At 47.2% G+C, this 15,482-nt stretch overlaps 1 protein-coding gene and 1 non-coding gene across 3 annotated transcripts in view; both read right to left on the reverse strand.

Moving 5' to 3' along the window:
- The window catches only part of SLC7A8 (solute carrier family 7 member 8), a 49,292-nt gene that overhangs the window by 7,139 nt on the left and 26,671 nt on the right, over nucleotides 1-15,482 (reverse strand). The window contains exons 1-5 of one of the 2 annotated variants that reach the window (XM_077908626.1): nucleotides 15,240-15,378; nucleotides 6,997-7,122; nucleotides 4,727-4,880; nucleotides 3,971-4,094; nucleotides 2,412-2,515 (exon numbers count right to left, since the gene is read on the reverse strand). In XM_077908626.1, coding sequence (XP_077764752.1) covers nucleotides 2,412-2,515; nucleotides 3,971-4,094; nucleotides 4,727-4,880; nucleotides 6,997-7,021 — 407 coding nt within the window. In that variant the 5' untranslated portion in view covers nucleotides 7,022-7,122; nucleotides 15,240-15,378. Of the gene's footprint in view, nucleotides 1-2,411; nucleotides 2,516-3,970; nucleotides 4,095-4,726; nucleotides 4,881-6,996; nucleotides 7,123-15,239; nucleotides 15,379-15,482 lie in introns of those variants that run through there. The other variant, XM_077908625.1, reaches the window with a different exon arrangement.
- LOC144321468 (U1 spliceosomal RNA) lies at nucleotides 6,138-6,299 on the reverse strand. Its single transcript, XR_013387124.1, has one exon. It is a non-coding gene; the product is annotated as a U1 spliceosomal RNA (small nuclear RNA).

Here is a 15,482-nt window from a genome sequence, read left to right on the forward strand (position 1 = left end):
AGACTCACATGCAGTTGGAAGAAATAATACAGAGAGATCCTAGGTATCCACCTTGTTTCTACTGGTAACATACTGCCAAACTATAGTACAATATCAAGACAGGATGTTGATGTTTAAAAGTTATTTTTAAAAAGATAAATTTTAACATAAAAGGGAGTCCTTCTTCCCCTTCCCCAGAGAAGAGAATATTATAAGCCATTGAGAGTCATTTACATATTAGTATGAATTAGACAGCTTTTTCTTTTCTCTAGGATTTTGTAGGGAGAAAGAAATACCTAAGGGGTAGGAGGAGGGAGATGGTGTAATGGGGACAGAAAGGCACAGAATCAGCACACTGTGTGTTCTGAAGAAAAAAAAACCCTGTCACTTCCTTTGTAATTTGTGTGTGAGCAGGAGTGGAACTAACAACAGCAGTTTGGCAGAAGTGTGGGAGTCCATTATGGCCCCAAGTGCATCACCTTCAATTGCCATCAACTACCTAGGCCACTGTTACTAGTTTCATGCAGCCACACAGCATTGTCCCTCTATGGTGCAGCCTCATGCACTCAACGGAGCCCCAGGTGCTCTGCGGGCCTCATCATGCACATAGCCAGGGCCCCGCATTCACATCCTTCCTCCACATGCAGCCAGGACCAAGTGTGATTGTCCAGGTCCGACAGGATTTGTAAGTGTCAAGTTCACAAGAGACAATCCATGTCCTGCTAGCTGACAACAGAGGAGACGATGACATTAAGCATGACACACGCGCACACACACCCCTATTTCTCAGGAAGGGTCATCCTCTCCATATACCAAATACAAAAGAGTAAGAGAGAGGAAAAAAGGAGGGAAGGAGGAGGAAGGAAGGAAGGAACTGGAAAGATAAGCAGAGGAGGCCTCGTGGGTGAGCTGTGCTTCTAAATCAGAGGCCTCGTACACCAGGGCTGCCATGTCCTGCATGCACATACAGCTATACCGCATGCATGCAGACCGCTGCTTGGCCTGCCCGAGGGACAAACCCCACTCTAAAGTGACTGTAGCCAGTCACTCTCTTCCAATAGATCCCAGAGAGCCTCATGGGTCACTGCTCTTCCACTGCTCGCCCTCTGCTGGGGACTCCAGGTGGCCACTGCTCCTGTGTAACATGCATATGAGGTTGCTGTGGGTGAGTCTCATAGGGTCCTGGGGTACAGGGGACACCCACGCACCCTCTTTCCTGCCCTGGGTCTTGAAAACATGGCACTCCCTTGACATTTTTAAAGATTTTATTTTTTTTTTAATTTTTATTTATTTATGATAGTCACAGAGAGAGAGAGAGAGAGAGAGAGAGAGAGAGGCAGAGACACAGGCAGAGGGAGAAGCAGGCTCCATGCACCGGGAGCCTGACGTGGGATTCGATCCAGGGTGTCTCCAGGATCGCGCCCTGGGCCAAAGGCAGGCGCCAAACCGCTGCGCCACCCAGGGATCCCCTGCGCCACCCAGGGATCCCCCCTTGACATTTTATGAGAGCTCCTTCTGATGTAATGGGTGGCTTTGGAAGCAGCTGAACTCACAGACTCATTGCTTTTGCTGTATTTTTCAAGTGGTACTGTGCTCTAGGGGCAAGGGAACTTTCCCAGAAATGTGATGGGACCCTTGAACACCACCAATGGAAACCATCCAGCGTCTACTGGTCTCAATAGCTCATTCTAGAGATGGAGAGAAGAAATTCTGAGTAGGGGCCAGATTCCTTGGGGTATAGAGTCAGGAGCTAGGGATTCCTAGACCCACTTGAGCTTCTGGCTTCCCTGAGAGTTTGGGAGTTGGGGGCCTGGCTTTGGACAAATGCTCTCCTTCAGCTCTTCCCCACTTCCCTCACTTTACACCCTCTGCCTGAGTCTCCTGAGTGGCCATGGAAAGGCCGCCCACAGCCACCTGTCTAGAGCAGGGAGAATGATCCATCCCACCTGCAGGCTGGTCCCAGAACTTCCATGAGAGGTCAGCCCAGAGGCCCAGGCTATGTCCCTCTTGGTCCCTTGTAGAGTGGGGTTCCTTTTAAGCCAGTGTAGCCTGTTTGTAGGCAAGTAGCAAAGGGGGTCTGGGGGCTGCTGCTGAGACACTGTCCTGCTGCCAATCAGAGTGCCTAGACCGAGGCCTGCATCAGGCAGCCTGGGACCTCCTCAGCCCTCTGCTCCTACTGAAATGAGGTGGGACAGGGCTTCTCGCCTCTACATGTGAAGCCACACACATCGCAGGTAACCACATGAGCAGCACACACCCCTCTGCGTCCAAGCTGATACACAAATGCCCTTTTGTGAGCAATCACCCCCCAAAAGGGCACCACCCAAGTGCCCACACAGACCCCTGCTGACGGAGACAAGCCCCTTACGTATACACAGAGCGATATGCACAGCAGAATGGCCCGTCCCAGGAAGGACCGGGACAACACTCACCGGGAGGAGGTGAAGAGAGACCCATTGACTCCTCCAAATGTGGACAGGGCAACAGATATAGGCATGATCCAGGCCATGACCCCTAGGAGCTTCTCTCCAAATGTCTAGGAGAGAAAACAAGGGGATGAGCAGAAAAGGTGAGGTTACAACCCTCCACTTGTACATCACTGCTGGGAAGGCTCCCTCCCATCTCTACCCTTGCTGAGTCTTTCCTACTAGGGTCCTCACGGAGGGCTGCATGCCCCAGCCCCTCCTGTACCGTACCACCACTTCCCTTTCCACGGTAATCACACACAATGGGGATTTAATAAGTGTTTGGGGCTATTAACTGAAGAAGACAGTGCATGGTGGTAATAATAATAATAACAACAGTAATGATGATGATGTGCTAACATTTGTTCTCCTTGTTTTACAGATGAGGAAACTAAGGCACAAAGTAATTAGGTAGCTTGCCTAAGATCACAAACTCAGGGAGTAGAGGGCCGGGATCAGAAGCCAGCTGTGTGAATCCAGGCCTCACGTACATTGTACACCAATTAGGCAGGTTGGGGTTCAAATCTTAGTCCAGCAGTTTGGGGCTGTGAGACCTAGAGCAAGGTCCTTAATTTTAGAGACTCGGTTTTACCATCTGTAAAATAGAAATGGTTTCTAATTTATAGGGTGAGAATTTCTAAATGAAATAAGAAGAAGGGAAACATGATAAGAACAAGCTACTATGTATGAGAAAGAGGCAGTAAAGCTATAGATTAGTCTGCCTATACTGAAGGAATGTAAAATGTCAAGGGCCTAGCCTTTTCTATATTCTCTGAGCCAAGGACAAACTCGATTTCTAGCACATTATGGGGGGCGGGTTGTTTAGAATATTCTGCTGGGTTAGGTTGGTGGTCATGGAAATAGGCTGCCACAGGACCCTAGAGGGCCTCCTTATTTACAGTCTTTTGAGATGAAACATGTGATGACAGTTTGGCAAGCTGGTGTCGGGGCCCAGGTGAAGTCAGGTGAGGGGACTGCATGGTTCCCAGGTTTTCCCTGGGTATCAAAGACACCACTACCTCAGATCTGCATGATCTCTTTCCGCAAAGAGCACAGATCATTTCTACTTCCTAACTGTTTACTGCCACACACTTTTCCATGATGAGAGAAGGGGTCAGGCTGCATGATTTCCAGAGGAAGAAACGAAGGCAGAGAAAAATGATGTTGTCTTGGGCAAGATTATATCTTTCTGAGGAGGAGCCTGCCTCCTTTATACAACCATCACATTTAGAGTTTAAAGTGCCCCAGATCAGGAGCTGGCAAACTTTTTCTGTAAAGGGCCATATAGTAAGTAATTTAGCTTTGCTGGCCATATAGCCTGTGGCAACTAGTTGGATCTGCTTTGTCACTGTTCTGTATTCAGTATGGCTGTCAGTTTGCGCCGGGCCCTGGACTTGTGGCTTCTGCTCTGAGAACTTGGGATGACTTCCAATTCCACAAATTCATGGATCAGGGAAAAGTGAGTGGGGCCAATCAGGCAAGTCTATGTCAACATTCCTGGTTTCAGGGACTGTGAGATTTCTTACCACGGCGACTGCGTTTGATGCCAGCAGCTCCTGGGGGGACATTGCAGTGACATAAGCGACATTGGCAAAGACATACACAAATGTGACCAGTGGGATGGAGATGAAGATGGCTCTGGGAAGGTTCCTGTAGAAGGAGAGGAGGTGAGAGGGGAAAGGCCTGGCACCTGCCTCATCTTGGGGTTTTGGAAGTGCCTTGTCTTTCTGCTTGAAACTGACCTTGCAGCCTTTTGTGACACTCCCTATCTGATTTTAGTATATGTGCTGCCGAAGCAAGCACAACATTCCCTCTCACTGGGTGGGGGGTGGGTGGGTGGGGATTTTGTCTTAAAATGGGCAGGACAATTTAAAGGTAATGAAACAGTATAGGCTGCATATCTGTTGATCTCTTCCTGCCATCTCCATGATGCACCCCTTTCCCCCAACTTTAAGACACAAAGACCCTCCTGTCCCAAGATAGATAAGTAAGATGTCTAGAGGCCTCTAGCACATTTCATCCTCTAAGGCAATGGTGCTATCTCACCACTCTTTCAGCTTTTAATCTGCTCTGGGACAGTCACAGGATCATTTTTCTCCTTTTGGCAGGGTGGGTGGTTTAAGTTCCCAGGAAATAACTGTTTCTTCAGCATAGACCAGGTCATGGTCAGAACAGGGGCTGGAGGTGGAGAAGTGGCTAGTGGACACCTGGCTCTCTCTTCCTAGTAGCAGGTTCTGTGGCCTTTCAAGGGATTTGGGAAGAGCTGGGCTATTTCAACTCACTTGTAGGGATCAACAAGTTCCTCAGTCACGTAATTAAGAAAGTTCCAGCCTCCGTAGGCAAAGGAGCCCTGAAGGAAAGCCAGTGCGATGAGGCCGATGTCGGGTTCTTGGAAATTCTCAAATGCATTCTTTGGCTCCAGCCAGAAATACTCTCCTGTGGATGCAAGGGGCAGGAGGCTGCTCAGAGAAAGGAGCCAGAGGCCTGGTGGCCTCTAGCCTGACTAGTCCCATCTCAGTTCTTCCCTGCAGTGATGATCCAGCTCTTTATCTTGTTTCCAGCGAACCCCACACATTGGAGAAGTATGACCAAAAGGAGCAGGGAAACAGAGGTTAGGACTTTCCCCAGAACGTGGGAACCAGAAGTCCAAATTCAGGCTCAGATTCAAAGCACAGTTCTCAATGTTCTTTTATTTTATTTATTTTTTTAATTTATTTTTTAAAGGTTTTATTTATTTATTCATGATAGACATAGAGAGAGAGAGAGGCAGAGACACAGGCAGAGGGAGAAGCAGGCTCCATGCAGGGAGCCTGACGTGGGACTTGATCCCGGGACTCCGGGATGCGCTCTGGGCCAAAGGCAAGCGCCAAACCACCGAGCCACCCAGGGATCCCCTCTCAATGTTCTTTTAAAATGGCAGATTTAGAAGCACCTGGATGGCTCAGTCTGTTAAGCATCTGCCTCTGGCTCAGGTCATGATCCCAGGGTCCTGGGACTGAGCCCCATTTGGGGCTCCTTGCTCAGGGGGGAGCCTGTTTTCCCTCTCGCTCTGCCCCCAATTCCTGCTTGCTAAGTGCTCTCTCTCTCTCAAATAAACAAATAAAATCTTAAAACAATAATAATAAAGGGCAAATTTACTTGGAAGGAAAGGCCAGGGGAGTTCACTGGGCAGTGCAGGGGGTGGAGGGTGGGGGTAGGGGGTGGTATTTGGACATGCAGAATCAGGGCCATTGTCAGTCTCTTGACCACCTTCCTGTATATTCAAGTCTATACATTTTCACAAAGAAAGCATGAAGAACAACAAATACTCAAACATAAGTTCTTATAATGCCGTGTTAGTTTATGGCTTACTCTGCTTTGTCAAGAACCTGCTGTCTCTTTCTAGGGTATCTGGTCTCTCCTCCCTTCATGATATAGATTCCCTGAGAACAGGGTCCTTCTGCAAAGAGCTTTTCCACTGTCTTCCCAACATGAGCACAGGGTCCTGCGCACAACTGGGCCCTCAAGAAAGGTCACTGATGATGTTGTAATGAAACACAGAGTAACTGCCCATTTTTTACTTATTTATCTGCAATATAGCCTTTGGACAGGAAATAAGGAGATTAGAGTGATCAGGAGAAAGCATTAGGGCCAGAATAGGAGGGACTTATTATCTCTGAAAAGATAGCACAGTAAACCACTTTCTTTTTTTTAGGGGAAAGCATGAACATGGGTCCCCACTACCACAAATTATGCAGTTGCAGTTTTCACGTTTGGGGAAATTGCAGGAGTCAGCACATCCATAGTGCAACAGATAAGCCTTGCCCTAGGAATACCACCTTCATGATCATGGTATCTCCCCTGCCAGGTAGGTATGCACAGTGATTTAAGTTTACACAATATGACCTGGCTAGAGAACTTAACACAACTGGTTAAAATAACAGCAGAACCTTAATTATATTTTCTGAAGTAAATATCCAGGCACCCCACATGGCCTTCAGGGCTTGTAGGCAGGTGGGAGCTCTCTGTCATCTGACTTTCTACAGGAGGCAGTGACACTGGGCAGAGCTTAGTGGTGCCATGGTTCCCATGGAAACCAAATACAGACTCGGACTTGGAAGGGACCAAATCCAGTGAGGAATGTTGGCAGGGGCCCCAGGAATGTCTAGCTCTCTCTTATAGAGATTATGAGTAATTTTGAAATGTGTAAAAATCTCCTCTGTTCCACATTTTAAGATACAGACAACATACAATATAAGATGCAGGGAGCTTCCCTGGGGATGTGGTAAGAGGACAAAAGGAGCCCAGATATCTGGGGTCTACATCTTGCTGTGCTAGAATCATGAGGTCAGCATGGGAGAACTGAACTCTGAAAACCAGGTGGGGCATGCTCAACTTCCAACCACCCCAGGGAAAATGGTTTCTCTTCCCCTTTGTCAAGCAAGTGAAGAAAAATCATTTAAGGCCAGAATAGGGAAATCTCAGCATGCACATGTCCAAAGACAGTGTAGGGGGTATGTACATGCAAGGAGCAGAAAGTTCAGTGGGGCCCAGTTGTTTGAGTGATACTCACCTTTGCAGATCTGTACAATTCCCATGATGATGATCAGGGCCAGGGCCAGGAGCTTCCCAGCTGTGAAAATGTCTTGAACCCGGGTGGCCCACCGCACACTGGCACAGTTGACCCATGTGAGGAGCACTAAAATGACAGACCCACAAACATACGCTCAGGGCTATGATGAGGCTGTATGTGGCCCTCTGCACAGAAGCAGAAATGCTCCTTGCTTCTGATGAGGGGATTGTAACAGGCGAGCCAAATTTTCCTCAAGCTCAGCCCCAATGTCCAGAAACTTTGGCTAGCTTAATGGGTTACAAATGGGGATTAAGTGCTTCAAATTAGAGTTCGGTCAGAGCATGCCCTGCCCAGGGCTGGAAGCCAGAATTAGGCATGGAAGTGTAGGCACTGGGTTTGAGGAAAATCAGCATCTGACGTGCAAGTATGGGTTTATTTTTCAGGCCATTGTATGTTCAGGCCCCCCACCCCAGCAGCTGGTGTATCCTGAGTGTCATCTTCCTCAGCCTGATTTTGGAACAACAGAGGGTTAGGGGGAATCTTTTTATACATGAGAGACACACACACACACAGAGGCAGAGACATAGGCAGAGGGAGAAGCAGGCTCCATGCAGGGAGCCCAATGTGGGACTCGATCCTGGGATCACGCCCTGGGCTGAAGGTAGGCGCTAAACCGCTGAGCCACCCAGGGTCCCCTCTTTCTTGCTTTTTAAAGATTTTATTTATTCATGAGAGACACAAAGAGAGAGGCAGAGACATAGGCAGAGGGAGAAGCAGGCTCCCTCTTGGGTGCCCAATGTGAGACTCGATTCCAGGACCCCCAGATCTCATGACCTGAGCCAAAGGCAGACGCTCAGCCACTAAGCCACCCGGGTGCCCCTATACAGACCATTTCCAACACTCCAAAAAGTTCACTGTCTTGCACATTGAGCTCCTTTGAGGGTCAGTTCCCTTCCCCTACCTCTGGCAGCTGCTAATTTGGTTTCTCTCCCTATAGTTTTGCCTTTTCCAAAAATTTCACAGGAACAGAATCATACAATATGTAGACTTTTGTGTCTGGCTTTTTTCACTTTACATGATGCTTTTGAGGTCCATTCATGTTGCTGTGTGCATCAATAGTCCCTTTATTGTCAGGTAGTACTCCATTTTATATATCGGTTTTCTACTCACTGGCTGATGGACAACTGGGTTGCTCCCAGTTTGGGGCTATTATGAATAAAGCTGCTATAAACATTGCATAGAAGTCTTTAAGTAGACTGTAGATGACTTTGAGAAAGGTTTTCCTTTCTCTTGAGTAAATATCCGGGAGAGAGATTCTGAGTTATAAGGTAAATGTATAACTTTATTTTTAATTTTTTTTAAAAAAGATTTTGTTATTTTTTTTTTTTAAAAAGACATCTCTACACACAACGTGGGACTTGAACTCAGAGCCCTGAGATCAAAAATCATGTTCTACTGACTGAGCCAGCCAGGTGCCCCTAAATGTATGTTTTTGTAAGAAATAGCCAAACTGCTTTCCAAAGTGGCTACATTGTTAGCATTTCCACCACCAACGTGGGTGAGTTCCTATTGCTCTGAATCCTTTCAGCATTTGGTATTGTCAGCTCCAAAAGTTTGGCTATTCTAATAGGTATGTAGTGGTGTCCCATTGTGGTTTCAATTAGCATTTCCCTCATGACTGATGATGTTGAGCATGTTTTCATGTGCTTATTTGCCACTATCCCTGAATTTTCTTTAGTGGCATGGGGGCTTTTAACTCTGCCTTCTAACCTAGGAATCATAGAGCTCCCACAGAGATCTAACAACATGGAACCTCCAAGGGTTGGAGGAGAGTTCAGAGGCTGAATCCTAGGACGGAGGGACTCCAATTTCACAGCCACACTCTGCAGGCAACCCAGGGAGCCTGTGCCACAGGAATGGGACTCTCACCTTTCTGGTGCTAGGAAGTCCTTGAGAACAAAGGGAAGGAGTTAAAACTCTCCTGTTTCTCCTTCCTCTGAGACAGTGACCAGGACGCACCCCAGTCCTCCACAGTACAAGTCACACATGTAGAAGCACCAGGCTTTCTTCTCAAGCTCTGGCCAGGCCTCTGACTTCACTTGAGCAGTTGATCAAGTTATGTCAATACCTGATCCTCAAACTGTGTGTTTACTTTTCAAGTATTTTCCAACCTTACTTGATTCTGAGACCATGCAACAGGGAAGGACCTGACATTATTATCTATCTGTAACCTTTCTCTCCACACCATCCCTACCTGGCAAACTCCTCATCTTTCAAGATACAGCTCAAATGTTGCCTGTTCTGTGAGTCTTTATTATTTCACTTATTCCTGACAATGCACTGGCTGCAAGGTAAGATGGATCAGCCACATTTTATAGACAAGGAACAAAGTTTGTCCTTCCTCTCTATTCTCAGATCACTTTGTTTATATTTAATTTTGGCATCTACTTCTTTGTATTATAATGATGTGTCTTCATGTAGACTAGGAGGGTAGGGACTGTGACTTCACATGCTTTTAATCCCAGGGCATCATTAACACCTGCAAATAGCAGGTGCTCAACAAATATTTAATACTTGGATACAGAAAATGCCCCAATTCATTAGCCCGGCAATCTCAGATCAGTCTACACATTCTACAATTGCACACAGTATTCCCTGCTCCCCAGGAATCTCATCAAAAGGAGACATGATCCCTAGTTGGTTGCACAGAACCAAAAGAACAACAGGAAACTTGACTTCAAGAGTAGACACTCTTGACTCCTCATGGAGGAGCTGTTTTCCAAGATGGTGTCATATAAGGAGAACCAAAACATGTTGTCAGAGGAAGGATTTTAAGTGCCTGAACAGAGAGAACAACTTGTAAATACTCGAATGTTCCAGATGGACTGAGACATTCTGATAAACACACATTTGGTTTATCTTACTCAATTCAAAAAGGATTTCAGGATCACATGCCTGGTGACAATCTAACCCAAATCACTGTAAGCAACAGGGCCTGTGATCTGTTTCTCCTCAGGGCCCTGAGGACTACTAGGTACAAGACTGGGGCCCCAGGCCCTAGGAGTTGAGGCAGACACAAGCAATGACTTAAGGATAAAGGAGATTGATTTATGAAAAGAAGATTAGGACACAAAACCCATAGGGTTCAGGAATAGGTAAGGATTACAGAATAAGGAACCAGACTGTGATCACAAGGAAGAAAATTGTCTTCTACCAAGGGGAGGAGACGGCACTGTGGGAGATGATAGGAAAGTACTTGGAGGGAAGTAAGGGATGAGCAGGACAACTCACAGACATTCTTTTCCCAGCAGAATGGGAAATGTGGGGGGAATGTGGCCACCTCCTGGTGGGCTGGGATAGAAAACATAAAATCATCTATCTCTTTAAGAGAGGTACCTTGTCAAGGCGGTTAGAAAGATTTCTTCAAACAGCTCCACAGTATTCCTAGGGGATGGGAGATGTTTGAAGGAAGGGATTATTTGTCAAACAAACTTGTTGTGGGTGTCTTCTGTCCCACCTGACCTTATCTTCACAATTTCACAAGAACCCAGCCTTGACTAATATTTAACCTTTTACCATTACAGAGATCTTCCAGAAATAAAAAGAGAAATCCTGAGAATGAGGTGGGGAGACATTTTGCTTGTGACACTAATCTCCTTAGAACAATGGCTGCAGGCCCTCACACCTGACCTTTCACCCTGCAGTTGGGTGATCACAGCATGTGACTGAGGGGAAAGAGGGCACTTTCAGTCTCCTGCTACCACAGGATAGCTTCCCTCACAGCAGGCTGAAACCTGAGCCTCCAGGAGAGGAAAGGTCAGTGAGGGAAGGCAACGACTGTCAGGTGCTTGCCGACTGTCAGGTGCTTGCCGAGTCCCTGCCCTGTTCAGGCATCCTGTTTCTGCCTGTCTGCTACCCAGAGCTCCTTTCTGTTGTTAATGGCTATGGCCCCTCTCTCTTCTTAGCCAGACCCTGCATGCTACATCCTTGAGAAACAGTGACCTCAGGGAAGCCATATGTAGATGGGACTAGTGGCCACTGCAGCTCGAAATGTGAGGGTTTTCATCCAACCATCCATCTACCCAACCATCATCTACAAAGGGCCTACATGTGCTTGGCACTCTGGTAGGTGGGAGAGTTACAAGACACAAGTCTCTGTCCTCAGGAAGTTGAGAGCATAAGGTGGGGGAAATGAGTGAGCTAAAAGATGATCATACAACAATGTGACAGAGGAGCTCTTCATGGAAGCCAGTGGCTGTCCATGAAGAGCCCCTAATTTAGGATAAGGGAATCAGAGGTGCTTCCTATAGGAGAGGGAGACTGTAACCAGAAGGAGAATTTCATTTTGGCTCAGCTGGATAAAGTAAATAGAAAGGCATAAGACTCTGGTTCTTGTCCATTGTTGTCTGGCTGTAGGGTGGTTGCTGCTTCTCTAGAGGCCCTCATGGAATCTGGGGCTTATCTGTATTTCTTGGGCACTTTGTTCTTTTTTTCTCTTTTGTTTCCTTTCTGTTTGTTGGGTTTAAAAAAAGAGAGATGAAAAGAATCTCAAGACAATACTTTAAGAAGATTCTGAGTTTGGGTTGGTTACTTATTTTGCCAAGTTGGAAAAGGTGACAAGGTGACATTTTAATGTCAAAGTGACAGGAGGAATAAAAAAAAAATAAGACCATCAGGAGTAGGGGACTCAGAGCCCAGCAATCCTGCGGTCTGTTTGGAGCCCAGGGCTCAGGGCCTCTCAGCTGCTGGATATAAGAGGTGGGTCAGTGCTCCCTGCCTGAGGGAAAGCTGTAAGACTGGCAGAAAGGTGTAGACTCCTCCTCAGAGTGATGACAATGCAGATCCTGTCACCGCCCTGGGCTTTGTCCACTGCGGAGAGGGTGGACAAGCTCCTGTTCGCTGCAGAGGAGGTACGCTCAAACCCTGTCCCAGCCCTGATCCTTGGACTCTGATCCCTGGGGAGTCAGACACCTCTCCTTCACTTCCTTCCTCTGACAATGACATCAGAGCTCATGGGGCCAGTGGGAGGCAGAAAAATGGCTATCCCAAAGAGGTCAAGATCCTAATTTTGTTAGTATGTTACTTTATATGACAAAAGAAAATTTGCAAATGTGATTACATTAAGGATCTTCAGATGGGGAGGTTATCCAGGATTATCTGGATGGGCTCAATGTAGTCACAAGAGTCCTTATAAGAGGGAAGCAGAAGGGTCAGAGTTAGAAAAAGACATAATGTCAGAAAGAGAGGTCAGAGAGGGAAAAAGAAAGATTTGAAGAAGCCATGCTGTGGGCTTTGAAGATGGAAGAAGGGGCCATGAGCCAAAGTATGTAGGGGGTCTCTAGAAGCTGGAAAAGGCAAGGAACAATAGTCCCCAGAGCCTCCAGAAAAAACAGCTTTGCTGACACCTTGAGCTTAGGACTTCTGATCTCCAGAACTATAAGACACTAAGTCTGTATAGTTTTAAGTCACTAAGTTTGTGGTAATTTGTTATAGTAGCAATAGGGATTTTTTTTTTTTAAGGATTTTATTTATCTATTCATGAGAGACACAGAGAGAGGCAGAGACATAGGCAGAGGGAGACGCAGGCTTTCTGTAGGGAGTCTGATGTGGGACTCGATCCCAGGACCCCAGCCAGGATCACAACCTTAGCTACAGGCAGACATTCAACCACTGAGCCACCCAGGCTCCCCTTCAATAGGGAATTAATACAGGGCCAGGCACCATGCAGAAAGACCAGAGAGTAGGTGGCACACACTGAAATAGCAAAACTTTAAAAGAGCAACCAGGTGGCACACCCCAGAACCTCAAAGGAATGCCTGTCCACAGGCCTTGCAGGATACCAGTGGAGGGAAGTGGTGGTGTTCTCTAGAAGTAGGCAGTGAAAGTGAGTTCACCCATATGCTGACCTTGTTGGCAAATTTCTACATCACCTAACAGCATCCCAACTCTTCCACACCCCCAGGATACTCTAGCTGAAGTGTTACTGTCTCCTGTTCCTTCCCTTCCTAATTCTAAACAGTAGTAAACAGGCTCACCTTCCAATAATCCTAGCTGTGCTTTTACTCTCAGAAAAATCTGGGGGCAAAAGACACTCCCAATATTGCTTCTTCATCCAGTTCTAGGCTCTTGTCTAGTCTCCTCCATATTCCACACAATTTCAGGCCCACACATCAACCCAGACACACATACAAACAGAGGCCCAAGTTCCAAACTTCTTACAAGGGGACTCTAGTGCTGGGAGGCTCATAGATGTGATTCTTTTCTTCTCTGCCCCCATGGTTTTATTGGTCTCCTAATTTTACTGACCAGAGGCTATAATCACAGGCCATAAAGAAGTCAAGGTGGAAATCCAGGAGATGAATTCAAGAGTCCTGAGACTGAGTTCCTTCCTCAAGTTGAAGGGTAGAGCAGCCATACTGTGCGCTATCTTGCAGTGGACAACACCAGAAGCACCCTGACCGAGCTCGCTCTGGGGCTTTCCCAGGTGGAGTCAATCCAACCCAATCCCCCAGGAGGTAAGGCAAGGTTAAAAGACTACAAATTTTAGAAGGGAAGAATAGAAACAACATGTTTTGGGAAACTTTACCTTAGATGAATACATTTTAGACTATAGGTAAAAGAAACAATTTGAAATTAATCTCTCCAGTCCATTTTTTAAAAGAACGTCAGTGACTCAATAGCATAAAATAAATAAATCTTCCTTTAGAAAATTTTAAGCATGGATTAGGGAGGGAATTGTGGGGCTGGTTTTAAGTGACTGCAATCAGTACAGACCAGGGCTGTGTCTTCAGATGCTCCCATGCTTCTGGATACAGGACTCTGGCCTTTTGCTGAGCTGGGCTGGCAAAGGGTCATTCTGTGTCTCCATCAGAGGGCCAATGAATGCCTTCCCACATGGATCCCTAAACCAATCCCATTCCTTTTGCCAAGCCAGCTTCTCCTTCATGGACCACACTGTTCTGGTGTGATGGGGTGAAAGCCAGGACGTGGCCATTTGGATAGGGGGCTGGACTGATTGTTCTTTTTTAAGATTTTATTTATTATTCAAGAGGAGACAGAGAGAGAGGCAGAGACACAGGCAGAGGGAGAAGCAGGCTCCATGCAGGGAACCTGACGTGGGACTCGATCCCGGGTCTCCAGGATCATGCCCTGGGCCGAAGGAGGCGCTAAACCGCTGAGCCACCCAGGGATCTCCATGGACTGATTGTTCTAAAAAGAGTGCTCAGAAGAATGAACTGTGCCCTACTATCCAGAGGCACATTTCTAGCCTCATGAACAATCAGAGCCAGGAATGACCTGAGAGATTCAGAAACTCATTTTATATGCGAGTGGAGTAAGACCCCAGCTAATGTCCCCCTGCCCTCCCTCCAATTCCCAGTTGCTTATTCTGCCCCTATGTCAGCCTTTCTTTTATCACATACACATTATTCTACTTACTCTTTGCCCATTCCCACATTCTGTCTCACCCTGCTCCTGTCAATGGTACCCATGATCATTGCTCAAATGCTTGAGTCAGTCACCTGAAGATACTAGCTAATTTGTTTCCAGGACAGTGGGAAGTAAGATGCCAATGTGGCAAAAGGGGGAAGACTAAGAGGCTACCCCTGAGAGACTGCTGCTTCCAGAGCTTTAGAAAATTCTTTCCCACTGGCAGACCTGACTCCCTGCCTTGTATTCCCTTCTCTGGCCCCTTGTCTATGTCACCATCATGTGTTCTCTTGAACTCTGGGAACTTCTTAGGACTTCTTGGTCTTGCTGGCTTCTATCTTCCTCAGGAGTGGGCTGGAGGCAGCTTGGAAAGGTTTGTTTTCCTTTAGCATTTCCAGAACTAGGCCTCTCTGTCTCTTCAGATAAGAGAAAACAGGCAATAAAAAGGGGGGAAAATGCCCAGACTTGCCAAAGTCCATAAAGACAGGTAGTGGGGAAGAGAGGGGAAGAGTGAGCCTGAGAAACGACAGCAGGGATTAAGGAAGAGGAGGAACAATACACAGTGTTATGAGTGAGGGAGAAAGAGCTCGAGAGAAGGCAAGGACAGAAAAAATAAAGATGTAATGGACTAAGCAGACAGCTGCTGAAAAGGGAAGCTGTGACGCCAAGTTGTAGAAGTCAGAACACCCTGTTCCTCTCCAGAACTTCAAAATAAGCACCTTTCCTGGGTGGAGCGCCCAGCCCTCTGAAACAGCCGTAAATTTCACCTGGGTTATGGGGCCTGCCTGCCAGAAGCATTGGTTTCTTAGCCTCACCTTTTGCTGGAGCACACTTTTCCACCTTCAGCCTTCTGCCGTGGTGCCCTGCCTCCCTCCAGACCTGGAGCTAAAGGGGTGAGGTGCCGCCCTTCAGACCAACCCCCTGGTGTCCATGGTGCCCAAGCTGGAGCTGCTGGTGAGCACCCAGCCCCTACGACGGGGGTGTGGTGACAGGGCTCTGTGATAGGCTGGACCGGGCTACTGGCTGCCTCTCCCCCTCCTGCTCCTGGAAGGATCTGG

The sequence above is a fragment of the Canis aureus genome, chromosome 9 (assembly GCF_053574225.1).
Source record: "Canis aureus isolate CA01 chromosome 9, VMU_Caureus_v.1.0, whole genome shotgun sequence".
NCBI classification, from domain to species: domain Eukaryota; kingdom Metazoa; phylum Chordata; class Mammalia; order Carnivora; family Canidae; genus Canis; species Canis aureus.